Raw genomic sequence first — 27,289 nt, 5'->3', positions numbered from 1 at the left:
AAACCTCTCTTCCCAGCAATTGCATTTGGGGCTAGGCCCAGTCAGGCCCCAGTTAGGGTGGAGACCAAGGAGCCCCCATGGGTTAACGAGTTCCAGGGGCAACTGGGGATTCAGCTTTGTCAAAAGCATCCATTGAAGCGGGCCAGTGAGTCATCTGTTTGGTGAAATCCCCAAGGTGCCTTGGCCTGGCAGCCGCCCTGGGAGAACGGCAGCGGCTCTGTTTCCACCGTGGTGGCAGCACGCCATTGGCAAGGCTGGAAGCCACCCAGGCTGCGGAGGCCACATGACTCCCAGCCGCCCTGCGCCCTTTGAGAAAATTATGTAAAATTATAAAACCAGTACTCGTTGTAGAAAAGAATTAGGTATAAAAAATAAAATTAAAAATGATCCATAAGCCTATCCCGAGAGATAACTCTCACTGTCTTCTTGCTGCTCTCCTTTGTTCCGTGCGGGTAATATGAGTCAGGTTAGATAAGGCCAGGCTGAGGGAACGCACAGACCCCATGGGACTCCCCCCAAGGCCAAGGTCCTACTGTAAGGAAGGTCCCTTCTTTACTCCTTTTCATGTTCTGGCTCTAAAGGGCAATTGAGACTGGAAACCTTGAGGTTTCTATCACTAAGTGTGATGCTGGGTTAGATAGTCTTTATCATGATAAGCACATGCCACCTTTTTCCGTTTTTTAAGCTTTTTAGGATTTTAAAAACTTGTTTATTTTTGAGAGAGAGAGCACGAGTGGAGGAGGGTCAGAGAGAGAGGGAGACAGAGGACCCGAAACGGGCTCTCCGCCATCAGAGCAGAGCCCAATGTGGGGCTCGAACTCACAAACTGTGAGATCATGACCTGAGCGGAAATCAAAAGCCAGACGCTGAACCAACTGAGCCACCCAGGCGCCCCTGTTTTGTAAGCTTTATAAAAACCATTATAACTGGACTTTGACTTTCATCGAATGCTTCTTTAACTCTACTGAATTTCCTCTTTATTTGCCTTGTTACATTTTTTAAAGTACAGGAACCATCGAGCATCCCTGGTTTGACTGGTTTATGTTTTATCATCCATCTGTTTTTAAAATTGTTCAAGAGAGAAAGAAAGAAAAAGTTCATGAAGCCCAGATTTCAGAGCATTAATTCAGAGTGAAGAATTAGGAAGTACTTTTGAAGTAAGACTACTGATCATAAGGCACTTAGGTTTGCTGTTCAACCTCCCAATCATTTAGAATCATCAGTTCTGCCCTTTGCCCTGAAAAGCAGGAGTTTTGTTTTTCTTGAGAAGCGATCTGGCGCTAGGATATGTGTGCTCAGGACCTTTGTCTGGTGACCTAACTCAGCACCAGATGTCGGGACGCCTTGGGAGGCCACTCTCCCATCGTGCTTAGCGAGCCACTAGGGCGTTTGGGGCCCAGGGGTCTGGGTGGCTTCTGGAAGCTGAGAGCGAGCTCATGGCACTGAAGCAGCCATGGTGGTGGTGGTGGTGGTGGTGACTTTTTCTCTCCGCAGAACTGTCTCAACAAACAGCAGCTCCTCACGGCCATCCGCCAGCTGCAGCAGGTGCTGAAGGGCCAGGAGACGCGCTTCGCAGAGGGCATCCGCAACATGAAGAACCGGCTGGCTGCACTGCAGAACTCTGTGAACAGAGTGGGCCCAGACACCCCCCCAGGTGGGTCCCCACATCTGCACCACTAGGGTCACACACAACACTCGGGCCCTTCACCTGTGGGTTCTGTCCCCATCCCCACCTGCCCACGCCTCACCCTGTCCTGAAGTGGATTCCGGGCCTTTCCCTACCTCGCCTCCTGCTGGGGGCCCGTTTTAAAACCCTGGTTGGGGGGTGCCTGCGTGGCTCAGTCAGTTGAGCATCCAGCTCTTGGTTTTGGCTCTGGTCATGATCTCAAGCCCCACGTCGGGCTCTGCACGGATGGCTCGGAGCCTACTTGGGATTCTGTCTGTCTCTCTCTACCCCTCCCCTGCCCATGCTCTCTCTCTCTCAAAATAAATAAATAAACATTGAAAAAAATAAATAATAAATTTAAAAATAAAATAAGATACTGGTTGGTAGGGAGCGTATGGTGAGTGTGTTAAAAAAAGCATCTGCTGGCTCTCCTCTCCCCCATCTGAAGGTCACCCATTTCCCCTTTTCATTTGAGGCTTGCTAACGCTCTCGTCTACCTAGTATCCTCACAGAATTGTCAAAAGACACCACTCTTAGAGCGTGAGCTGCTTTTCCCTTCCCTGTCCCCACCCAGGAAGACTCCATTTGGTTCCATTCTTTAAAAAAATTTTTATCGGCTATTTTCTTCTAGTAGTTTTAAGTTTACAACAAAACTGAATGGGAAGCACAGAGAGCTCCCTCCCTGAACATACACCCTCCCCGAACACACACACCACCTCCCCTCCACAACGTCCCACACCAGTGTGGCATGCCTGCTACTCCCCCAGCCAACATTGGCTTCAGTTTCTCAGGCATGACGTTAGTCCTCTGACCTGAGTCCTCCATTAGTGGGAGGGGGTGCTGCTGAGGGCAAGTCCCGTTTGGTGAGGGTTACGGTGGAACCTCCGAGGGTAGGACTCTGACAGACACTGGGCGTTTTCCAGGTTGTCCCAGTAAACAGTTTTCACTGTGGGGCCATTGGATGGGTGACTGGATTTCCTCTGGCCTCTCCTCAGGGTGAGGGGAGTCAGGGGGCCAGTCACCATGTTTGTTCTACTTCATGAGCCTATGGAATATCTGCTGTCATTGACTCATGTCAGACAATTCATCAAGGGCCTCCTTTGTTGTGTGAGACGAAGTTTCCTGTGGAAGGCGTTGGATTCCCTACCTCTTCAGAGATTACAGCAGCAAATCCAGAGTCTCCCCAGCACTGAGTTGCTGCTGTTCTCCTCGGCCCCACCGGTACAGAGTTAGACCTACATGCCAAACTCCTCACACTCTCCAAGGCACTGTGAGGCCCAGCCTTCAGTGGGGCTCCCCACAGCCAGACTCTGAGAGGCAGGCAGGGCATCCTTCCTTTGTGCTACAGATGAGGAAACTGAGGCCAATAGGAGTAAGTTAGCAGTAATAGGTACCAGATGTGATTTTTTTTTTTTTCCTGCTAGCTGCACAACTACACAGCTCCTTTCTGCTTTCATAGGATCACAGCTCCCATGGTCCTTGGGAGTTTCCAAGAAGAACCTGCAAGAGATAATTCATAAGACTGCCCTGCCTATATTAGAGGCTTCTGTCCACTAGAGTAGATAGAGAGGTCTATTGTTAAATTATTGATCTTCTTATTGCCGGATTCCGGGTCTTTCTTCCTTGAACCAGAGAAAATTTTATTAAGTGGCCAATTCGCTTTTTGTAAGATTTTTTTTTTTAAGTTTAAGTGGCCAATTCGCTTTTTATAAGACTTTTTTTTAAGTTTACTTATTTATTTTTGAGAAAGAGAGAGTGCAGGGGAGGGGCAGAGAGAGAGGAAGACAGAATCCCAAGCCAGCTCTGCACGATCAGGACAGAGCCCGACGTGGGGCTCGAACTCATGGAACTGTGAGATCATGACCTGAGCTGAAATCAAGAGTCAGATGCTTAGCCAACTGAGCCACAAAGTGCTCCTGCCAATTCTCTTTTTAAATATTGGCACAGTGCATTCTGTCTCTCCCATGTGTTGGACATGGAAGCAGGCAGTTGTCAGGATCCCCACTGCGGGGTAGGGGTTAGGAGGCTGAGCCTGGGCCTGGAGCCTGCAGGTAGTAGGGAAGTTATCTTTTACTTTTTTTTTTTTTTTTTTTTTTTTTTACTTAAAAAATATATTTATTTGGCGGTGGGGGGGAGGAAGGGCAGAGAGGGAGAGAGAGAGAGAGAGAGAGAGAGAGAGAGAGAATCCCAAGCAGGCTCTACACTCTCAGCACAGAGCCCCATGTGAGGCTCAAACTCACAAACCATGAGCTCATGACCTGAGACCAAATCAAGAGTCGGACACTTAACCAACTGAGCCAACCAGGTGCCCTGTCTTTTACTTTTTTTTTTTCCCTAAGGGCATTTGCTGGGAGTCAGGAAGAATGATTTCTAGGCCTGGAGACTTCTTGGCCTTCCTCTTTCTGGCTCCTAAGAATCTCCCTCCTATTTTCCCAGCTTTCCTTTCTGGGGAACATCAAAACCCATCAGCTTCAGGGCTTACCAGGCAGCCTCATTCCATTCGTGCTCCCAGTCTCTAGGATTGCTTCACTGCTGATTTCATGCCTTACACAGTAACCTCATTCCAGAAAGCACGGGGAGCTTCCCTGTGGCCCTGTAGACTCACCACATCGTGCTCATAATGAACCAGCCGAGGGGCACGTCCTTCACTGGACAGAGGCCTTTGGCTCCAATTTGAGAAGTGACTGCAAATTGATTTTTAATTGACCTGTACCCACTTATTAATTCTTCTAACACTTATTGAGCACCTACTGTGTGCCAGAGACTGTTGCATCTACTCAGGCACGATTTACCTGTGAGTTGCTCCAGCAGGTAGTTTTTCTTTTTTGAGGATTTGTTTTCAGAGTCCTTTACAGGTCTCGTGTTTTTGTTTTGTTTTAATGCGTGTTTCTTTATTTTGAGAGAGAGAGAGAGAGCGAGCATGAGCGTGTGTATGTGCGAGTAGGGGAGAGGTAGAGAGAAGGAGAGAGAGAATCCCAAGCAGATTCCTTGCTGTCAGCCGACATGGGGCTTGAACCCACGAACCATAAGATCATGACCTAGGCCAAAATCAAGAGTCGGATGCTTAACCAAATGAGCCACACCAGCACCCCTCGTTTTTGAGGATTTTAAAGATTTTTTATCCCCAAAGAGACCCTACTCCTTTCCCCAAAGGCATTTGATATGCCTTTCAGCACAATAACGTAGTTGATATTTTAAAAGGACTATAAAGTCATTTATTTTCAGGGACTGAGGCAGCAGCCTGGGAGCTCCCAAGCCTTGGGATGTGAACTCACACTCGCTTCCATCTCACAACGTTATTACCACTGGGTGTCAAGTTGAAGGCTTACTAAAGGAGAGTGCTGTGGCAGTGGTCCCCCGGTAACCAGAGGGGGCCAGCTCCTGCCCGTCTGCCCAGGCCCGGCCCGCCACAGCTGCTCCAGGAAGGATGTGGGGGGGACGTGTGAGCAGCTGTTCCCATCATGGCAGATGCTGTGCGGTTCTCTATCACTCACTGAAGCCTGAGCGGCCGAAGCAACAGCTTCTTTTTCATCTGTCTGAAACCAAAGAGCATTTTCACAAATGACACTTGGAATTTCCTTCTAAAGGATTTCAGAAGTGGCTCTGAGTTTCCAACTAAACAAAATCTAAATCCAACCTGTCCCAATTTGGCAACTTTCTTTCCACAAGTGCTGACCACGGGAGGCACCAGCCGCGGGCAGAGGAAAAGGTGGAGGGGCTCTGTCTCCCCTCAGCACACCTTCACAGCACAGCCGGCGTTCAAGCGGCCTTTCTCCACTCCCAGCTCCCGCCCTGGTCACACCACTGTCATGTCAAGGTTGTGCCTCCACTCCATCCTCCCTCACACCCGGCCCTTCACGCTCAGGCTGCAGCCACTGGTGCTGTTAATGCGTAAATCGGCCCCCTCGTGCTTCACCGCAAACCCTCACTTCAAACCCTCTCTCGCTCCCTGTTGCCTCTCTGACTTCATCCCCAACTGCTTTCCAGCTCTCCTTAACATTCCTCAGACCTGCCAGGTACACTTCCACCACAGGGCCTGGGCACCGACTTGTTCCCTCTGTCCTTTCTGGATATCTGCATGGTTATGCCTTCCTTTCTTCACCTCTGCCCCCGTGAGGCCTACCCTGACCACCACATTCACAATTGGTCCCCTCCCCTGTCATCCCCAATACTACTCCCTACTTTTTTCTTCTACATGACACTTACCACTTCTTCTCACACTGTGCCTGCTGCTTAAGGACCTTGGTTGTCCGTGGTCGCCCCTGTTAGAAGGGAACTTCCTGAGAGCTGGGTTTTGTCTGGTTTGTTCACTAGTTATACCAAGTGCCTAATATAGTGCCTGGCACATGGTAAGCACTCAGTAAATAATTTTTCATTGGTTCATTTGTTCAAGAATTATTTATTGGGCACTTACTGTGTGCCAGGCACCAGGCTGATGCTGGGGCCACATCAGGGATGCAAGGCCAGGCAAAGTCCCAGCCCTCTCGAACTGCATTTGGAGGGAGAAGACTGACAACAAACATGGAAACAAATACATGGAGAAGTCAACTCCAACAATTACATATGCTAAGAAGAAAGCAAAGTGAGCTCATGGGGTAGAGAGTGCCTGGGGGGTGGTTTAGCTAAGCAAGGTGGCCAGAGAACACTCTGGGAGGGGGTGGCGTTCGAGCTCAGACCTGAAGAGTGAGAAGGAGCCAGAGAGGAGAAGTTCTGGGGAAAGAACATTCCAGGCTGAGAAAAGAGCAAAAGCCAACGCCTAGAGGTGGGCTTAATCCGGGCCTGTTCAGGAGGCCTAAGAAACCCAGTGAGGCTAGAGTTCCGAGAAGGCAGGAGTGGGCAGGTCAGACACACCTAGGGAGAGGTGGGGGTCCCAGTTCTGACCCCACCCCCCCACGCTTCGCAGCCCTGCACACAACACTCAACGTCTCTAAAGTGCCAGCTCATCTTTCACTGAGTGGGCACATATCACCCAGGCCCACGAGTGCTTTGAGGATTCGATCGGACACAGAATTAAAAATGTCCAGCACTGTGCACAGCCTGGAGGAGGCACTCAGCACAGGAGCACTTGAAGATGAGAAGCCTTGTAACTGAGATGTTGTAACTCAACTGAGGTTGAGTGACCACGGTCCTTCTTTTTGTCCTCACAGTTTCCTGCCCTGCTCTGAACGCCCCTCTGGATGGCAGAAAGTTTGGAAGCAAGTACTTAGTGGATCACGAAGTCCATTTTACCTGCAACCCTGGCTTCCGGCTGGTTGGGCCCAGCAGCGTGGTGTGCCTTCCCAACGGCACCTGGACGGGGGAGCAGCCCCACTGCAGAGGTATAGCCCCTCCTTCCCACCTCTGTGGGCTGGACCCGTTGCAGCCCAGCAGGGCTCTGCTGGGTAGAAAGGGTCATCCCCTGGGACACTTTCTGTCTGATTCCTCTACCATTCCTCCTCTGCAGAATAGTGGCCAACATGCCCGATGACTCACCTCCACACCAGGCCTGGGCTGGCCTGCGTGAGCTCTGCCAAACCCTCTCAACAATTTAGTCTTGTTTTGCATATGGGGAAATTGAGGCATGGAGAGGTGGAGGAACTTGCCCAAGACCACACAGCTGGGGGGCAGGCTAAACTGATTCACTCCCAGACACTCTGACCCCAGAGTCTATGCTCCTCAACACCTTGCTCTGTTCTGGACACTGGTGATGGGTTCTTACCAATGTTCTGGGGCTGTATTTTGCAAGGCCGTTGGTGACCTGTAGGGTTGGGGAAATTCTCAAGTGTCTTTTGTGTCTGCTTTGGGACTTGGTGTAGACTGGCTCCAGGAGAGACTACTAGGATGGAGGGCAGGCATGAAAAGGTTTCTCTTCTCTCTGTGCTCAGCTCAACAGCAGTACTTTCTTGATGTAGAGGAAAGTCAGACTTGGCATGCATGATCTCTGGGCTTTTCAAAAGAATATGGTTAGAAAGTCATGGACACCAGTCGTTTTTAAAGCAGGTCTCATAGGACATCTGCTGGGACAGAATGTCCCTGATTTTAGCCCAAGAGTTGAAAGGGAAATGCACATTACATAAATAAGTATGTTGTCAAGGGCAGTGTAGAGAGGACTTTGAATGCATAAATAACTTGAAAACATAAAGGAACATTAGAAAATATGTCATCTCTAAAGACAGATCGTGTGGATTGACCTGCGGAGCCCAGGGCAACCAGAACCACATTCGAGGATTTAGACTTCTATTTTCTATCTCTTGGGAAATACAGATGCTTTTAAGGTTGATTACAGGTACCAGCTCTCAGACCTAGCTGGGAACCAGCCAAGAAATACAAGCCATGTCACTGGCAAACACACCAGGGAAAATGCCAGTATCTGGATTTACCCTTGACCCTGAGAAGTCTCCATCCAGGGTAAGCACCTTATGGATGATAAATATGGCAGCAGAGGAGGTGAGAACACAACGACATCTCATTATCATTGCTTTGAGTGTCTGTATTTTTAACTTACGGATTGAATGATGGACCCCAGTTGATTTCTTTCTGGCGGCACTCAGGTGCTCCGACGGCCACATCATCCTCTGCGGGGTGCCCCCTACATCTTACCTGACCATGCCTCTGACCATGGAGGCCCAGATGGCAGTCAAGTCCCCACTGCCATAAATGGTGCTGGCAAGGTCTTCTGATCTCTCCTCTGTCTCCAGGCTGTCTCTTTGGGTTTGCAGTCGGGGGACAGCTGGCTGTGTGCTCACTTCCTTTGAACCGAGCACTACCATGCTGCTCTTTAAAAGGGCCACACCAGCCCACTCTCCCAGCAGTGCTGGGTGCAGAAACAGGTTTTGCCCACGTGCTGTTTTCTGTCTTGCTCGGGTATTGTCCACGTAGTCGGTCTCAGTAGTGACGTGCATTTACAGCGAGCACGATGTGGTTTAAATAAAAAGACGCATTCATCAGAAGGGATAGCTGGCAGAATGCATTTGTAGGCAAATGAGTAAGGAACATCAGAGGTTCAGGAACACAGTCACAAGGAATAGCTTGAGCAAAGGGCCGCATAGGGGCTTGACGAGGGTTGGAATGCAAAACGTTCCCCGCAGCCCAGCTCCATCTTAGCAGCTTGACTGGGCGCCTCCGCAGAGGACCCTGGGCACATCTGCCAGCTCCCTCTTGAGCTTGCATGTACTAATTACGTAATAGTGTCCGGCCTTCCTGCAGCAGGACCCCTCAGTGGAAAAGAGCGTCCTAGTGAATCATGACATGTGTGTCGTGGTTGTCGAACTTTCAGGTGCTCCAACATCGCTGAGAAAGCTTATAAACGGCAGGCTCTGAGGCCTCAAAAGACCCGTTGAGTCGGGTGAGACCTTTATAAATGGGACTTTAGAAATCTACATTTTCAATGTGATTCTGACATTAAATTTTGAGAAACACCACTTTACTGGTTCTTGCCACTGCCAGAAGCAGAAAAGATCTTGAAAACTTTGAAGCGCTGATGCATTTTAGGCCCTCACCAATCAGAGTAGCTTCCTGCTATAAGCCGACAGTGGGGCTATGTCCTGACTGTCAGCACTGGCCAGGAAAGACATTCCCGCACCTGCTCACTTACACTTGCATTGACATTTTGGGAAGGCCAGGCTAGCCCTTCCTTACAAAGATCAGGGCAACCAGCCGCACGGAGCAGTCTCCTTTCCTGAGATGTGGAGATCAGACTTTCCGTGGAGGACCAATGCCAAGTGTGGCCAGCAAGTCTCCTGGCCCTCCTCGTTGTCCAATGTAGTGCACCTCCTGACTCTCACCCGTGAGCTCATTCCAGATCTGCCACGTGTTCTTTGTCTCCCCTTTCCCTCAGCCTCCTTCCTGGCCATCTGTCCTTCCCTGACCTCCATGCCGAGGACTGCTTGGCACAGCCCACCCTGGACTTCTACTGGGGCCACATTTACTATCTAAAGCCCGGGAAAGATTGTCTCCAGTCCCCACGGAGATCTCAGATGGATTTCTCATCTGTTTAAGTGTAAACTAGGTATGGGGGCTCACCCTTTGGTGGTGGGAAAGAAAACTCTGATCTGTCACCGCCCAGGGTGCAACTCGGGTTAGGGTGCCTGTGTGGACACTTCTGTCCTCAGCAGGAATTTGTTTGATTAATGGATGCCGTCTCCAATAAGAGTCTCAGAGGGATTCCACCCAAGCCTGTCAAGAAGGAGAAATAGAACCTCGATCTGTTGTTTGGTGACCTCTTGTAACAGTGTTAACAGTGTGGGCAGGACTTGGGCTGGGGTTCAAAAATCCAGTGACCTCCACACACACACCCCTCATGGTGGCCCTAGAATTTTCGTGACGCGTGCCTCCGCTTCATTTTCCATATGCGCAGTCCTGTGGTCATTGTGTTGTGACCACAGAAGCAAAGGAATCTTCTTAATCACAGGGGATTCATTTCAAGACCCAAAATGTCAGAGACAGTGAAAGATTTAGCAGTTCTTTAATAATTGCCCCTCACCCCATCCACAGTCAGCTGCTTGGAGAGAAGGTGATGAACCCAACTTGGCATAGAAGGAAATTACACATAATCCTGCCATTAAAAGAGCCCCTTGGGCAGAGGTAGGCTCTGGAGCTCCAGAATGGAAAGCAGCCATTTAGCTTCCTGGATTATTTCCCTTTTTTCCTTTCTTTCTTGGAAGGGTATGTTTTTAAGATTTGAAGCTTTCTGAATTGGGAGAATCATAGCCACGGGCTTTGTTACTTTGACAACATCGGTAACCAAAGAAAAAATTTGAGGGAAATAAATAACTTTTTCTCTTATTCCTATGCTGGGAAAAAAGAATTGTTTTTGGTAGTCATCCCCTCCCCTCCACCTTTAAAAAAAAAAATGTTTATTTTGAGAGAGAGAAAAGGTAGAATGGGGGAGGAGCAGAGAGAGAGGGAGAGAGAGAATCCCAACGCAGGGCTCTGTCTCAATCTCGTGACCATGATGAGGTCATGTCCTGAGCCAAAATCAAGAGTCGGACACTTAACCAATTGAGCTACCAAGGCTTCAAAAAACACTGCTTTTTAACCTTTATTCATCCATTCAACTAATTTTCATCGAACATCAGCTACGCACAAAAGATTGCAACAAGTGCTAGGGATTCCCACTGAGTCTAAGAGACACTACCCAACCTCGTGGGGCTTACCTGTTAAGGTGGAAGCAAGCAAAACAGAGACGAAAATGCAAAGGTAAAGAAATGGGGGTGTGCGGTCAGTGCCCTGAAGGGATCTAAGAAGGGGCTGAGAATAAATATGATGGGGGCAGGAATAGTGGCAGACCTCTCTGAGGCAGTCACAGGGATGCAGAGATGTGAAAGGGTGTGTGTGGGGGGTCTAGTCATGTGATGAGCGGGTGAGTGGGTGGGTGGCATGGGGAAGAGTCTGTTCCAGGAAGAGGGAATAGCAGGTACAAAGAGGCCCTAAGGAAGGGAAGAATTTGGTATGTTTGAGGAAATGAATAAAGAAAGTACACGACCTTGCTCCCGGAACAGGTGTGAGCTGAGAGTGAGCAAGGTGAGGTAGAGAGACGCACAGGCCCGCTCTTGCAGCCTTGGAGGCCATGCAGAGGCTGGATTTTAGTTTGGACACAATAAACAGGTTTACAGAGAGAGGTGTGGTAATTGGATTTGTGTGTTGCTGCTGTGTAGAAAGTGACCGGAGGTGACAGGAATAGAGCCGGAGAACCACTTAGGGGGCTACTGAAGTCCAGGAGTGAGATACGGCAGAGGAGATTGAAAGTAAACCTAGAGACAGAACTGATGGAACTTTCCATGATTAAACCCATGTGGGTTGTCTACATGAAAGAGAAGTCCAGGCTCCCCAACTCCGCTTGAAGGTCGGGGTGCATGGTGTCATTTACAGAGATACTGAAGATCGGGTACCCGGGTGGCTCAGTTGGTTAAGCGTCCGACTTCGGCTCAGGTCATGATCTCACAGTTCGTGATTTCGAGCCTCGCGTCAGGCTCTGTGCTGACAGCTCGGAGCCTGGAGCCTCCTTTGGATTCTGTGTCTCCCTCTCTCTCTGCCTCTCCCCTGCTTGTGCTTTCTCTCTCTCTCTCTCAAAATTAAATAAACATTAAAAAAAAAAAACCTGTAAACCAGAGATACTGAACACTGAGCGACAAGTGTAGGTTTGTTCTTAACCACCCTGCTTGGGGTGGGGGGCGGTCATTGATCAGAGCTCCATTTTGGACACATTAAGCTAAAATGTCTGTACGACATCCTGATGGAGAACCGTTAATTGAACCCATGGCTACCATCGACAGAACACCATATCACCATTCCCAGCGGGGACTCTTCGGCCTCTGCCCACTGCATCTTAGTATTAGAGTTACCCAGGAACACACAGCACGGTCAGGCACCAGATGGAGCCACACTTGGCTCTCACAGGGAAGAGACAGAGCGAGATCAGCCTCGGTAGTGGGCGCTGGTCCAGTGTGGCTGGCGGGTCTCTCTCAGCAGCTGACACGGGGCAGTTCTCGGGTGTGTACCCCTCTCGTGCTGCAGGGGAAGGACCCCCAACCCCTTCCCACGGAGTCTGAAAGATTGAGAGCTGAGGGCCATTGACATACACACGTAAGCAGAAAAAAGAATACTCTTGGAACCCGAAACAGGGAAAGAAGTCTCCCCCAGGCGGTGGTAAGCCCTGCACAGGCCGTGGGCTCTTTGCCTCATGTTAAGGAAGCGGTCCAGTCCCAAGGCCTGTTCTTATTCGGCCAAGTGGGGCTCCAAAGACTGCCCGAGACTGCCTTTCCCAACACAGAGGTCAGGTGGAGGGTGGGAGGGAGGGAGCTGGTGACATACTTAGATCTACAGACGGTGGTAAGGGCACCAGTGAGGAGAGGGTAGAGACAGAAAGGAAGTGGCTCAGGGCCTGAAGGGCACTGAGACATCAGAGGGAGACAAAGGCACAGGAGACAGGAGGAGCCCATGTAGACAAACCTCAGGAGACTGAAAAAGCAGGGCTGAGGCACCAGATCGGGTGCTTGGGAGGCTATGTTGCAGTCAGGGCAGAGCACGGGTCACTGTATAAGTCCTTTCCTCAGAGGCCTTCAGAAAAGGATTTGAGGAGAAAGAGCTTCCTCTGATACAGTAGCCACTTAGCTACTGAGTGACTGGCTGGCTGATTTACGGACTGATCGAATGAATGAATGAGGGATTATGTTAAAAAAACAAAACAAGAAACTAAGAACTTCCTTCCAGACTTTTATCTAGGTGTATATATGCAAGTTTTACATATCCAACAACATTTGTGGTTAGATATTAACAGAAGTGAGTCTTCACTAACTCTTCCTTCCCAAACATGACCTTCAGTGATTACAAAGCACTTCCCCCTAAGGGAACTATTCTAGTTCTACTGAACTATCCCTTTTTTGTGCCTGGTTTTTGTAATCATAAATAATGCCAAGACAAACAATCTTAATACATTTTTTGCAGTGGAAAAAATTTTGTTTCCATAAAGCCAAATTTACTGAATCAAAAGGACTGTTTATGTTCTTTTACATACATATATATATTTAAATAGAACTTATCTTTTTTTTTTTTTTTTTTTTTTTTTAAACGTTTATTTATTTTTGAGACAGAGAGAGACAGAGCATGAACGGGGGAGGGTCAGAGAGAGAGGGAGACACAGAATCCGAAACAGGCTCCAGGCTCTGAGCTGTCAGCACAGAGCCCGACGCGGGGCTCGAACTCACGGACCGCGAGATCATGACCTGAGCCGAAGCCGGAGGCCCAACCGACTGAGCCACCCAGGCGCCCCAGAACTTATCTTTTTTAAAATTAATTTTATTTTTTTAAATTTACATCCAAATTAATTAGCATATAGTGCAACAATGATTTCAGGAGTAGATTCCTTAGTGCCCCTTCCCCATTAAGCCCATCCCCTCTCCCACAACCCCTCCAGTAACCCTCTGTTTGTTCTCCATATTTAGGAGTTTCTTCTGTTTTGTCCCCCTCCTTGTTTTTGTATTATTTTTGTTTCCCTTCCCTTATGTTCATCTGTTTTGTATCATAAAGTCCTCATATGACTGAAGTCATATGATATTTGTCTTTCTCTGACTAATTTCACTTAGCATAATACCCTCCAGTTCCATCCATGTAGTTGCAAATGGCAAGATTTCATTATTTTTTGATTGCCGAGTAATACTCCATTGTATATATATACCACATCTTTATCCATTCATCCATTGATGGACATTTGGGCTCTTTCCATACTTTGGCTATTGTTGATAGCGCAGCTATAAACATTGGGGTGCATATGTCCCTTTGAAACAGCACACCTGTATCCCGTGGATAAATACCTAGTATTTATACAATTGCTGGGTTGTAGGGTAGTTCTATTTTTAATTTCTTGAGGAACCTCCATACTGTTTTCCAGAGTGGCTGCACCAGCTTGCATTCCCACCAACAATGCAAAAGAGATCCTCTTTGTCCGCATCCTCGCCAACATCTGTTGTTGCCTGAATTGTTAATGTTAGCCATTCTGATAGGTGTGAGGTGGTATCTCATTGCGGTTTTGATTTGCATTTCCCTGATGATGAGTGATGTTGAGCATTTTTTCATGTGTCGGTTGGCCATCTGGATGTCTTCTTTGGAGAAGTGTCTATTCATGTCTTTTGCCCATTTCTTCACTGGATTCTTTGTTTTTTGGGTGTTGAGTTTGATAAGTTCTTTACAGAACCTGGATACTAACCCTTTATCTGATATGTCATTTGCAAATATCTTCTCCCATTCCATCGGTTGCCTTTTAGTTTTGCTGATTGTTTCCTTCGCTGTGCAGAAGTTTTTATTTTGATGAGGTCCCAGTAGTTCATTTTTGCTTTTGTTTCCCTTGCCTCCAGAGACGTGTTGAGTAAGAAGTTGCTGCAGTCAAGATCAAAGAGGTTTTTGCCTGCTTTCTCTTCGAGGATTTTGATGGCTTCCTGTCTTACATTGAGGTCTTTCATCCATTTTGAGTTTATTTTTGTGTATGGTGTAAGAAAGTGGTCCAGCTTCATTCTTCTGCATATCCTGTCCAGTTTTCCCAGCACCACTTGCTAACGAGACTGTCTTTATTCCATTGGATATTCTCTCCTGTTTTGTCAAAGAGTAGTTGGCCATATGTTTGTGGGTCCATTTCTGGGTTTTCTATTCTGTTCCATTGATCTGAGTGTCTATTCTTGTGCCATCGCTGTGGAAAATTTTAAATGCACAGAAGTAGAAAGAATGGTATAACGATCCTCACACACTCAAATACAGCAAATTCCTTAATATCTTTAAATACCTAGTTAGGGTAAAAATTTCTCCAGTTGCCTCATGCTTTTTTAACACTTTGGTTGAACCGGGGTCCACATAAGAGCCACACATTACAGTTGGTTGATCTGTCAGCACAGAGTTTCATGCGGGGCTCAATCCCAGAACTGTGATATCATGACCTGGACCGAAGTCAAGAGTCAGACACTTAACCTACTGAGCCTCCCAGACGCCCCTCTTACTCCTTTTTAGTCTACAGTCTCCTCCCCTTCCTCCTCCTTCCTCCTGCCACCCTGCCTCAGTCTCTTCCAGTTTATTTGTTGAAGAAACTGGTTTGTTTCCCACAGCCTTGATTTTGTTAACTGCATCCCTGTGGGGTCATTTAACATGATTTTCCAGTCTCTTTTTCTTTCTTTCTTTCTTTCTTTCTTTCTTTCTTTCTTTCTTTCTTTCTTTCTTTCTTTCTTTCCTTTTTTTTCCTTTCAGTTTTATTAACATCCAGCACTGTGTTAAGCTTAAGATGTGCAGCATAACCACCTGACTTACATACATTGTGAAATGGTCATCACACCAAGTTTCCTTAGCACCCATCCTCCCATATACACACGCAAAAAGAAAAGAAATGGTTTTGCCTTTGTGGTGAGAATCTACTCTCTTAACAACTTCCCTGTATATCGACACAGCAGTGTTAGCTACAGTCACCATGCTGTACATCACAGCCTCAGTATTATCTATCTCATAACTACAGGTTTGTACATTTTTGGTCTCTGTATTTCTTCTTGTTTTTTTTTAATTTTTTTAATGTTTATTTATTTTTGAGAGGGGGGCAGCGAGGGGCAGAGAGAGAGGGAGACAGAGAATCCAAAGCAGGCCCTGCATGATCAGCATGGAGCCTGACGTGGGGCTCGAACACATGAACTGTCAGATCATGATCTGAGCTGAATCGGATGCTCAACCGACTGAGCCACCCAGGCGTCCCTTGCCTCTTGATTTCTTAAAAACTGGCAGTGAACTCCAGAGGCCTGATGAGATCCAAGAAAGACTTTTGTTTTGTGCGGGCCGGACAGCGGTAGATGCCGTTGCGGGGAAGCCCGAGCCATCCGCCATCCTTCATGATGCTGTGCCTTGGGGAGCCTTACTGCTGTCCTCGCGCAGACGGCTCTGCAGCCTATTCCTCAGGATGCGCTGAGGGTAATCCCCCGAGTTCTTGCTCTTTCAGAAAGAGTGCAGCTTTCCCACTGGGCGCCAGTTTGGACATCACCTGCCTGTCTTGCGTCTTCTTTCCTTGAGTGTGTTAAATATGCCTCTGTGTCTTCCGTCGTAGCTGATTTTGCTGTTGCTGCCATAAGTATCTTGGTCTTCTCGCCTGGATGCCCAAAGGATTTTTTCTTGGTCTTTGAAATCTAATCATCTTCTTAGGATCCACCCCAGTCCTGGCTTTCCTGGGCTGGCTTTTCAACAGGAAGTCTCGGTGGCTGGAGCACACTGGCCCCTAGGAAGTCCTGAAACCTCCCAGGACATAGCCTGATATTGAGGAGACTCTAATGGGAGGAGGATCCAAGTGGCTCAACAAAGAATGTCAGTGCACACGAAAGGGATGGCCCAGGGAGCGGGAGAGGAGCACAAAGCGGGCAGCGTGGAGAAAGCATGAGCCACACTGAAAACAGCCACGGAAGCGCCAGGTGGACAGTCAGGAGGCTGGACCAGCCATATAGGAGAACGTGTTTCCTCTAAACATGAGTAACAGAAAAGGACTCTTGTCAAATCCCATACAAACTGTTATAAGGGGAAAAAAAAGATAGAATAAAAAGTCTCTACAGACAATGAGGAAGTGCCAGAAAGACCTGGCCATAAAATAGATGAAGACTATTACCTGGTATTTCTAAACAAGCTGAAAGAAATTTGAAAAAGATAAAAACTGTGAAAGGACAGCACAAATAAAAACTAGCAAGCCTCAGAAATGAGGTGATTGGAGAAATGGAAAATCTGAAACGAGATGACAGAACACAGGAAAGGATTATAAATAAACGGGAAGAGAGCAGATCATGTGCGTAAAACATGCGGCTCGGCTCCCGGGAAATAGTAAGTGCTCACTAAACAGCAGAGTTCAACAGGATCATCTGCCATGCTTTTGGCTAGACAGTCTCTCCTCAGCCTCTGCCCATGCCCTCTGTACGGCCCTGAAGCCACCCTGCACAGCCTGGGACAGATGTGAATGTGATGACAGCTATACTTCGATCAGGACACAGATGGGGCACCAGGACTGGGCACTGGGCCATGGAATGCTTCTCACAATGTACCAAGATAAGAAATTACATCTGTATGGAGCCTGTCTAGAAACGAAAATCCTGGGCAACAAGATCCAGACAGGGAGACAGAGAACAGAGTCCTGGGCCACCTGTACATTTCTCTGTTGAGCTGATGACCACCCCCCCCAAAACCCCTGCCCCACCAGGTGCAGCCAGGCCCGGTCCCTTCCACTGTAGGATCAGAGGGGAGAGACAATGGCGCTCGTCCCACTGGGGCCAAATCGAAGGCTACTCATGTTCACACTCTTTGGCTCTCGGCCCACAACATCACGGACTAGTGGTCTGCTTGCTTTCAGACTCTGCTAGACAGCAGTGTTGGGGCCAGGCAATGGGCAGAAGCGGGAATTCCAAGCTCTGTGGCATATTGTGTACAGTGTCACTCTAGACACATTCCTAGAGACCAGTCATCTGAGAACAGAACGTATGGGGAGAACACAAGCAGGCTGAGGTTACTGAGAAGCTGAAAAAACTCCTTCCCCAGGAATAAGCAGCATTTGGATGATCTGGGTCCTTTCACAACTAACAGAAACCATACAATAGTCTGTATAACATCCCAGCTCTGAAGAGGCAGAAGGGAAGCCAGCATCCCAGCCAACCCACCCACAGCAAGGCTGCTGTTCTCATCAGGAGCAAAGCACCCTTTCTTCCTCTTGATAGATACAGCAGGAAAGGATGCTCATATGCCAACAAGGAGAGGTTTCCAGCTTCCTTTCCTGAGATGCTGTGGTCAACTCAGTGAACTGACAAACCTCTCTCTTTGGTAGAAAGGGCCTGTGCTCTCTGTGCTTTAAGACTGGGCTTAGGGGTGGGGCACCTGGGTGGCTCTGTCGGTTAAGCGTCCAACTTCAGCTCAGGTCATGATCTCACAGTTTGTGGGTTCGAGCCCCGCATCGGGCTCTGTGCTGAGAGCTCAGAGCCTGGAGCCTGCTTCAGATTCTGTGTCTCCCCCTCTCTCTGCCCCTCCCATGCTCACCCTCTGTCTCTCAGTAATAAATAACGTTTAAAAAAATTAACAAACAAACAAAAAAGACTGGGCTTAGGGGTGCCTGGGTGGCTCAGTCGGTTAAGCGTCCGACTTTGGCCCAGGACATATCTCATGGTTCATGAGTTCGAGCCCTGCATCAGGCTCTGTGCTGACAGCTCAGAGCCTGGAGCCTGCTTCGGATTCTGTGTCTCTCTCCCTCTCTGTGCCTACCCCACTCGAGCTCTCTCTCTCAAAAATAAAAATAAGCATTAAAAAAAAAAAAAAAAGACTGGGCTTAAGGATTCATAACACGCAGATGTGGCCTGAGGGTTTTTAAAAAATTATTTTTTTTTCTAATTAGAAAATTTATTGTGGGAAAATGAAAGAGTAGAAAAAAAGTATAAATGAAGAAAAATTGCCTGTAATCCTACCACACAGAGAGAAATCCATTAAACTTTAAAATCTATATCTCTTTCTATATATTGCTTTCCCACAGGACTGCTGTGTGTATGAGCAAGGAACATTTCCCTTTTCCACCACTTAGGAAATGTCGAGAGTCAAAAAGTCTTCCTTGGTTGCACAGGAAATGAGTACAGGAGAGCTTCCGGGTGGGAATTTGGAGAGAGCTGGTTTTCTCCTTCTCCGGACACTGATGGACCATCTATCACTCTTATAACTCCCCTGAAAAGGTGTTCTTCCTGGGTGCTGGCTGCTAAGGGCAGAGTTGAGGACAGTACAGCTTGACTCAAAGGCAATGTGGGTTCATGCAGTGGTCCACCCTGTAAATTAGAAAATGGTGCCTCTGGTGGAGAGTGGCTGGCTGACGGGCCAGCTCCTGCAGGCAGAGCCCCAGGCAAGCTCCTGGTGTGTAGCAGGGTATGTGGCTTGCCGAATGGCGGGAGAGTGGAAGCTGAAGTCCTCCTGCCATGTAAAGAAAAGAAACCCATCTTTGGTTTGAGTTCATTTTAGAATCAGAACTCAACTACTTCTATTTGAAAATTATTTGTTCCTAGACATGAGCGAATGCTCCAGCCAGCCTTGTCAGAATGGCGGCACGTGTGTAGAAGGAGTCAACCAGTACAAATGCATCTGTCCTCCCGGGAAGACGGGGAGCCACTGTCAGCACCAGGCCCAGACAGGTACGTGGCCGCCGTGGGGCTGGGTGAGGACGTTCCACTGTAGAGGGAGGAGCACCCTGGTCACGGGTCACCACACGCAGATGTGTCAGGAGCTCAGTTCCCCACCCGAGAGTGAGCTTTCTGTCCCCTGATCCCTCCAGTTCCTGCTGTGGTTATCTGAGATGGAATGCAGGTCTCCCGTGTAACCGGAGTTTTGATCCTTCTCATGTAAGAAAACGCAGGTGGAGGTACTGACCCCTAATGTAAGAGCTCCCCAGACTGGGAATTTGGCCTGAGAAGCTTCCCTGCTCCACCTTCACTCGGTCAGCATTTCCTCTGCAGATCAACGGAATGGCTCTTCCTTTCTGATGCTCCCAGCAAAATCAGCAGTTACTGATACAGGCCAAAGTACCCTCAGAGCTGTGCACCAGACATCTGACTGGTGGGAAGCTCATTATCCACATCTTGAGTCCCAACACGTCCCTAGCTAGCAGGTCTAGAGGCCACATAGTGGCTGTTTTCACAGATGGCAAGATAATCCAGTAAGATATCTATGAGGGTCCCCCCACTGTGCTGTAGCCAACGTTTCTTAGATTAAAAAGTCAAATCCTAAAGCTGTCCTCTTTCTTTGCCAGAAAGCCCTGGAGTGTCCCGTCCGGTTGTCTGGGTTTCGGTGCGGAATCTCGGTGTGGGGAGGAGGAGGAACTGGTGGTTAGCGCTAGTGTCCAGAGAGTAGGAGCTTTGTCGGTACTTGATATTCTTGCATCAGACTCCGTCCAAGGCCAGTTTTAAATATTTTGCCCCCAGAGAGCTGCCGCTTAATTGTCTTGGTTCTGTTCAGCTGACTCAGCCTCGCCGGTGCTTTTTCGGAATGAAGCTGCCCTCCCCAAGAGCCCGGAGGCCTCCTTCCAGCTCCCATCCGGGGAGCTGCTCTCCGTGGAAACAGTCCCATCGCCTCTCCTCCTACTTACAAACAGGAAAGAACAAGAAATGGGCCTTCTTTCAAGCCAAATGTGCCGGCCCTAGACCCTGAGTGTCCTAAACCCCACATGTCAGGGTTGGTGCCGCCAGGACCTGTAGGCAGTTGCTCCTCAGGTGCGACTTTATATTTAAAGAACCTCCCCAGGGAAGGGGAGGAGGGAGTGGGCAGGTGCGTCTGAAGCCAGTGGATGTCCTCATGGTCTCCACGAACAGCCCAGCAGAGGCCCGGTTCTTGCTCGCCTGGAGCCTTCCTTCCCATCATCTCTGCCCGTGTCTTTCCAGCTCTGAGGGGGAGCCCCTCTCCGAATATCTTTTAAACATTTTTTTAAATGTTTGTTTATTTTTGAGAGAGAGAGAGAGAGAGCACACAAGCAGGAGAGGGGCAAAGAGGAGAGACACACACAAAATGTGGAGCAGGTTCCAGGCTCTGAGCTGTCAGCGCAGAGCCCAACACCGGGCTCACACTCACAAACCGTGAGATCATGACCTGAGCTGAAGTCGAATGCTTAACCGACTGAGCCACCCAGGCGCCCCTCTCTGAATACTTTTTAAAATCCGTTCACCTCAGGGTGCCTGGGTGGCTCAGTCGGTTAAGCTTCCGACTTCAGCTCAGGTCATGATCTCCCAGTCCATGGGAGATTCTGTGCTGACAGCTCAGAGCCTGGAGCCTGCTTTGGATTCTGTGTCTCACTCTCTCTCTGCCCCTTCCCCTCTTGTGCTCTCTCTCTCTCTCTCTCTCTCTCTCAAAAATAAACATTGAAAAAATCCATTCCCCTCTTTTTTCCCTATTATAGTAAAATATATACAACATAAAATGTACCATTTTCACCACTATAAGGGTACAGGCCAGAGGCATTAAGTGCATTTACATTAGACAGCCCTCACCACGTCTTCCAGAACTGAAACTCCGCCCCTGAAACAGTACTTCCCTTTTCCCTCCCCTCCCAGCCTCCCCCACAACCACTCTACATGCTCTCTATGAATCTGACTACTCTGAAGACTTTGCATAAATGGAGTCCCCCCGTGTTGTGTCCCCGCTGAAGAGGTTCAGCGCCATTTCTTTCACCACCTGTGCCTCTCCCACCTCCCCTAACCGTAAAAAGCTGTAAATCTTTTGAAAACTTTCAAAAACTAATTAAAAAGATTTTTTTTTTCTGATTGGAAAATTGATGTCCTTGGTTTAAAAATGAAAAGCTTAGATTCCTTAGAAAGGTATAAAAATTACAACAACAACAAAGAACCCCCCCAAAAGTAGTGTTTTATATTTCATAGTTTTAGGGGCATCTAGGTGGCTTAGTCAGTGAGGCTCTGACTCTTGTTTTTGGCGTAATGATCTCGCCATTTGTGGGGATGGAGCCCCGCCTTTGAATGAGCCTCCTTGGGGTCTTTTCCTTCTCTTCCTCTTCCTCTTCCTCTTCCTCTTCTCTTCTCTCTTCTCTCTTCTCTCTTCTCTCTTCTCTCTTCTCTCCTCTCTCCTCTCTCCCTCTCCCTCTCCCTCCTCGCCTCCCCTGCTCGCGCTCTCCGTCTCTCTCAAAATAAAAATAATAAATAAATTCCCTAGTTTCAAACTCCAGGCATCACTGTTAGCATGCTGGTGTGTTAAGCCTTCTGCAGAGAAAACGGAGATTTGACCCCGCTGCGGTCCTTCTGGGCGCAGCCGCGTGGCCTGCGCTTCCTGCCCTGGGATTTGCGGCCGGCTGCGGCCGGCTGCGGGTTTCTGGTTAACGACTTGCCTTTCCTTCCCGACTCCAGCGTAAGCCCTGACGAGGGGGCGCGCCCCCGGCCCGGCCCTCCTCCCGGCCCCTGCCCGAGGTTGGGCGCGCGGCGGGTGCGCCAGGGCCGGGCGCTGAGGGTGTCTTGTCCCCGCAGCCGCCCCGGACGGCAGCGTGGCCGGCGACCCCGCCTTCAGCCGCGCGCCGCGCTGTGCGCAGGTGGAGCGGGCGCAGCACTGCAGCTGCGAGGCCGGATTCCACCTGAGCGGCGCCGCCGCGGGCGACAGCGTCTGCCAGGGTAGGCGGGGGCTCTGGCCCGGAAGCGGGCGGGACTGGGGGGGTGGGGGAGCGAGGACGGGGCTCCCACCCGCCGCCCTGCCCTCCTGCTGCCCGACCCAGCGCAGGGGACGGGCAAAGTCTCAGAAAGCCCGACCCGCTTTGCGTTTTAGGTAAGTGTCGACCTGATGGCTGCTGAGACTAGACGTTAGGGGCCATCGTGAGAATCAAGACTGGAGAAAGCAGCCATGGGTGCCCACACTTGCTCCCATGCCAGAACTCGAGCACGGTGCCATCCAAACCACGGACACTCCTCTAGAAGGGCCTTGAGGCCCCTTGTCCCCTCCATCCAGCTGCAGTGACACGGGCAGGTGGCAGAGAGGAGCTTGAGTCCTTGTGCTGGCGAGACAGGCCCCCTGAGCTGTGCAAGGGTCTGGGACCCAATTCCCTGGTCCCCTCTCCACTTAGCTTTACAGACCCAGCCACTGCAGCTAACCTCTCCTAATACCAAAGTGCCTTCTAAGAACCACTCAAACTAAGCAGGCCCAAACCTGAGAATTGGCCGGTTGTGCCAACTACCTCATTTTACAGCAGCAGAAATGAGAGCCTCTCTTACTCCATGCCCAAAGATGAGGCCAGTTGAGGTGGGGCTGTGATCCAAGCCAATAGTCTGGGCTGCCGGCCCGATCTGCCAGCCTCTGCAGGGTCCTTTCTGTTAGTCTTCAGCCTTAGAGGAACCCATCTAGGGTCTACCACGTAGGTCCCTCTCACCCCTCCCTTCGGCCCTGTGGGCCCTTGGCTGGGGAGGAAGGGGAGCACACCTGCTCTTCTGGATGCTCTGCTGGGGACGGGCTTTCCCTACCCCACCAGGCCCAGCCACTTAGCCACAGTGGCCATCCCCTCCAGGAATTGAGGTGCGGCCATCCTGGGTCATGGTTGGTGGGTGTTCACCACATGGCTCCTGCTCATACTGGGCACTTCTGTCCCCAGATGTGAATGAATGCGAGCTCTACGGGCAGGAGGGACGCCCCCGGCTCTGCATGCACACCTGTGTGAACACCCCGGGTTCCTACCGCTGTGCCTGCCCCAGCGGGTACCGGACCATGGCCGACGGGAAGAGCTGTGAGGGTGAGTGATGCTGCTGCAGAGGCAGGTGGCTGCAGGGCTCAAGAGAGAGCCTGGCTGGTCTCGAACAGCAGCTCTTAGCCACTGGGGGAGAAGGAGCAGGAGAGAAGGCAGAGGGCGTCTCCATGGCCTGAAGTGCAATGTGAGAGAAGAGGTGGCTCTCCAGTGACATCCTGGTGGGAGCCCCACTAGGGGCTCTGCAGGGATCAGAGGAGTAAGTAACCTGGGACTGGGGAAGAAGAAGACACCTCCATCCATCCATCCCCCAACCAACCATCCATCCCTCCCTCCCTCCAGCCATCTATCCCTCCATCTGTTCATCCATCCCTCCTTCCATCCCTCCTTCCCTCCATCCATCCATCCATCCATCCCACAAGTACTCAAGAAGGCAGGCCCAGGTAGGATTGTGCAGATTGGGAAGAAACAGCTTCCAGCTGGGGTGAAGGCAACAGCAGAGACTTCCTGTAAGGAGAGTGAGGACATCTGCATTTGGGGTGAGGTGAGCGGAGTAGAAAGGCTTTCCGGAAGATTTGGCTCCTAAAGGGCCTGATAATAGCCATCGAGGGGAGACTCTGGGGCGCTCAGGCTGAGGAGGAGGCAGATCTGAGAGAAGTGTTGTGACCTGTGACTGGTAATGCTCCTGTGCTTCTAGCACGTCTGTGATAGGTCTACCCTGAGGAAGGACAGGATCGCGGGGAGGCGAGCTCCCCAGCAGGGTTCTCCAGCACTTCCACGAGGGCTGGATTTCAAATAGCTAAGGATGACACGGTTTCCTAATTTGAAAAATAAGTTTTAGGTATTTAGAAAGCTCACCACATTCCAGTGCCTGTTGAGGTTTTTCATGTGGTCTTGTGACAGAAGGGACATCGGGATTTTCACCCTCCCTGGGGTGTCCCTTATTTCAGACATCGATGAGTGTGTGAGCCCCCAGCACGTGTGTCCCCGGGGAACCATGTGCATCAACACCGGTGGAGGCTTCCAGTGCGTCAGCCCGGAGTGCCCCGAGGGCAGCGGCAACGTGAGCTACGTGAAGACGTCTCCGTTGTGAGTATAGCCAGGGCCACCCACGGCCGGGCGCATACGTCCCTCAGCCAGGCCTCCCAGGGTGGGTGGGCCAGATTCTGCCTCAGTTCTTAGGAAAAGGTACAGTTATATCCAAGGAAAGATGGAAGGCGGGAGCTGGGAGTCTGGCTTCTCTGAGCTTCCGTTTCCCTTCGGTGGTTGCATTTAGTGCCTTGCTGCTCTGTGCAGCAAGAACCCAATTTGCCCTGATAGGGGTACAGTTCCAAGTGCTCCCTGCTGACACGGAGGATGACTGAATTCTAGCCACCCTGCTGCAGCACTTTTGGGGGTGGGGGCCGCTGGAGGGAAGACCACTGTGGTCACATTACCAGGAGGCAGAGACATATTACACAGATTTGGGAGAAGATCGTTTTCTCGTGTTCACATGACTGGTAACTGGTAGGTTCCAGTCACTCTGCATTATATTAATCTGCTCTTCCTCTGAGATTAGGAGCTTTGATTTTCAGGAATCTCAGCACGTAGTAGTTTTTGTTTTCAAAAGGTGAGAGACAGGCCTTTCAGGAGAATAACTACAACTATCACAGAGTGCATGTATTTTCTTCTGAAACGGAGATCACAAGAGCCTTAGCATTGTCTTTAGAGTGAATTGACTTCACAAGCTCAGATGCCTGAATTGCTTTTTGCACTGTAGCAGACAGAATAGAAGCATTGAGAAAGTCAGTGGCACTAAAGAGTGGCAGTTACTTCCTGAGCCCGAAGGCATCACGATCTTCCTCAGAAGTCACGTAGTGAAGGGACTGTATGTCGTAGCCTTCGGGGACAGCCCTGCTTAACAGCCAGATACCGTATTCAACCTGCATAACTGTGATTATATGGGTCACTGAGTTGCATCTGTCTTTTATGTTGGGTAAGGTAGAGAAATTTCAGAAGCACTTCCACAAGATCCTGATTCCAAATTGTTAAGAGAGACAGGGTTCCCTCTTTAAGAGTAAACACTGGGTGTTTGGAAAGTTCGCCCCATATAGAGCGCCACATTCCAGTGTTGGCAGCTACCTGCCGGGGTCCCACCATTACTGAGAGAGGTCTCGGCACATGTAGAAGGGGCACCTGGTTTGAATACCAGGACCATCACTAGTTAATCTTCCCCAGCTTTAGTTTTCTGTGAAAACTATAGTAACAGCATATATAAATATACATGCACATCCACACACAAGTGGGTCAGGGGAGCACCTGTGCCCTGGCCACACCTGACACCACCCATGCTCCTTTGCCTGTGGCTCTGAGCACCTGTGGTGAGGAGCTGGTGGCTGGGGAAGGTCATTCTGCTGGCCTCCGCCAGAAGGCAGTGGGGCAGGCGAGCCAGGTCAGGGCAGCCCTTCCTGAGTTTCGCCAAGGCTGACTCCCTCCACTTTGCCTCTCCGTTCCAGCCAGTGTGAGCGAAACCCCTGCCCCATGGAGAGCAGACCGTGCCGCCACTTGCCCAAGACCATCTCCTTCCATTACCTTTCTCTGCCCTCCAACCTGAAGACGCCCATCACGCTCTTCCGCATGGCTACGGCCTCAGCCCCCGGCCGACCCGGACCCAACAGCCTGCGGTTTGGGATCGTGGGTGGGAACAGCCGAGGCCACTTTGTGATGCAGCGCTCAGACCGGCAGACGGGGGAGCTGATCCTCGTCCAGACCCTGGAGGGGCCTCAGACGCTAGAGGTGGACGTCGACATGTCAGAATACCTGGACCGCTCCTTCCAGGCCAACCATGTGTCCAAGGTCACCATCTTTGTGTCCCCTTATGACTTCTAAGGCAGCTGTGGGATCACTGCGGTGCAGAGATCTGGGCTCATCTCTCTTCCTCAGAGATTCAGCTGTGGGCCCTGACTGCGACAGACCTCTCTCCCCACCCTGCCCTGCCCCTGCCCTGTCCCTGCCCACCTGCCCACCTGCCTGTGCCCCCAGGTTTCTAGGGCACCGCGCACACTCCTCCATGGAGTGGCACAGAAGGGCAGCCACGGGACCCAGACTGCTGCCATCACCGTTTTCTTTCTGCTTTAAGCTCTTCCTGTAGATTATGCACTAACCTTCTCAAGTCTTTTTTACAGGGAAATGGGCGGTTTTTCAAAATGCTGGGTGAATGGCTTTGTGAGTTTGAACCAGCTGGGGAGGGAAAAGCTTATGATATGTGTCTGAGATGACTGTCAGCCCTCTGCATTGTTGTAGTCAAGCCTCTAGCATGCTGAGGGCCGGATCATGCCCCTGCACGTGTGGGCATAGGGACTGGGTCTCCTGCCACAGCCCGGCGTATTGTTCTTGTCTGCATTCCCTTCTGTGACATGCCTGCCAGGCTTCTCATCAGAAACCCGTGGCAGGGCCTGGAACCCCTGTGCAGATTCTCCTAGACCAAGGAACCAACATTAAAGCATAAGTTCTGCCTGAAGTAATTCCCTTTTGAGAACTCGTATCTCAGAACATAACCTGGTATTATAACAGAAGAAATAAAGTCTGTTGCTCCTACGTGCCCACCTGGCTGTTCCTGAACATGAGTTAGCCCAGTTCCTTCTAGGAAGGGATACCTGGCTCTCTTCTTGTCTAGGCTAGACCCACTGGGATGAATGAAGAAGAAAGAAAACATGGAGGTGACCTTGGGATTGCTCCACCAATAGAAATTTTGCTTGGCCAGATGAGAGACTGGTAAGGCAACATCTGGCCATGGTGAGTTTAAGAAAATGTTTGCGTTTACTTTGATCCCAGGGCCTTCTGTTTCTTCTTCTTGTTTTTTAATTTTTAAAAAGTTATTGATTATTTGAGAGAGTGCATGTGTGGGGGAGGGGCAGAGAGAGAGAGAGAGAGAGAGAGAGAGAGAGGGAGGGAGAGAGAATGCCAAGCAGGCTTGGCGCTGT

General features: G+C 49.9%; 1 protein-coding gene across 1 annotated transcript in view; it reads left to right on the top strand.

Moving 5' to 3' along the window:
- Nucleotides 1-26,976, top strand: part of FBLN7 (fibulin 7) — a 49,632-nt gene extending 22,656 nt beyond the window's left edge. Inside the window, exons 2-8 of the mRNA XM_042933047.1 lie at nt 1,495-1,654; nt 6,814-6,984; nt 19,174-19,299; nt 22,129-22,269; nt 23,238-23,375; nt 24,278-24,416; nt 25,823-26,976. Of these exons, the coding sequence (XP_042788981.1) occupies nt 1,495-1,654; nt 6,814-6,984; nt 19,174-19,299; nt 22,129-22,269; nt 23,238-23,375; nt 24,278-24,416; nt 25,823-26,195 (1,248 nt within the window). The 3' untranslated portion in view covers nt 26,196-26,976. The remainder of the gene's footprint in view (nt 1-1,494; nt 1,655-6,813; nt 6,985-19,173; nt 19,300-22,128; nt 22,270-23,237; nt 23,376-24,277; nt 24,417-25,822) is intronic.
- The last annotated feature ends 313 nt before the right edge of the window (nt 26,977-27,289 follow it).

The sequence above is a fragment of the Panthera leo genome, chromosome A3 (assembly GCF_018350215.1).
Source record: "Panthera leo isolate Ple1 chromosome A3, P.leo_Ple1_pat1.1, whole genome shotgun sequence".
Taxonomy (NCBI): Eukaryota; Metazoa; Chordata; class Mammalia; order Carnivora; family Felidae; genus Panthera; species Panthera leo.
This window is presented reverse-complemented; position numbering and strand designations above follow the sequence as displayed.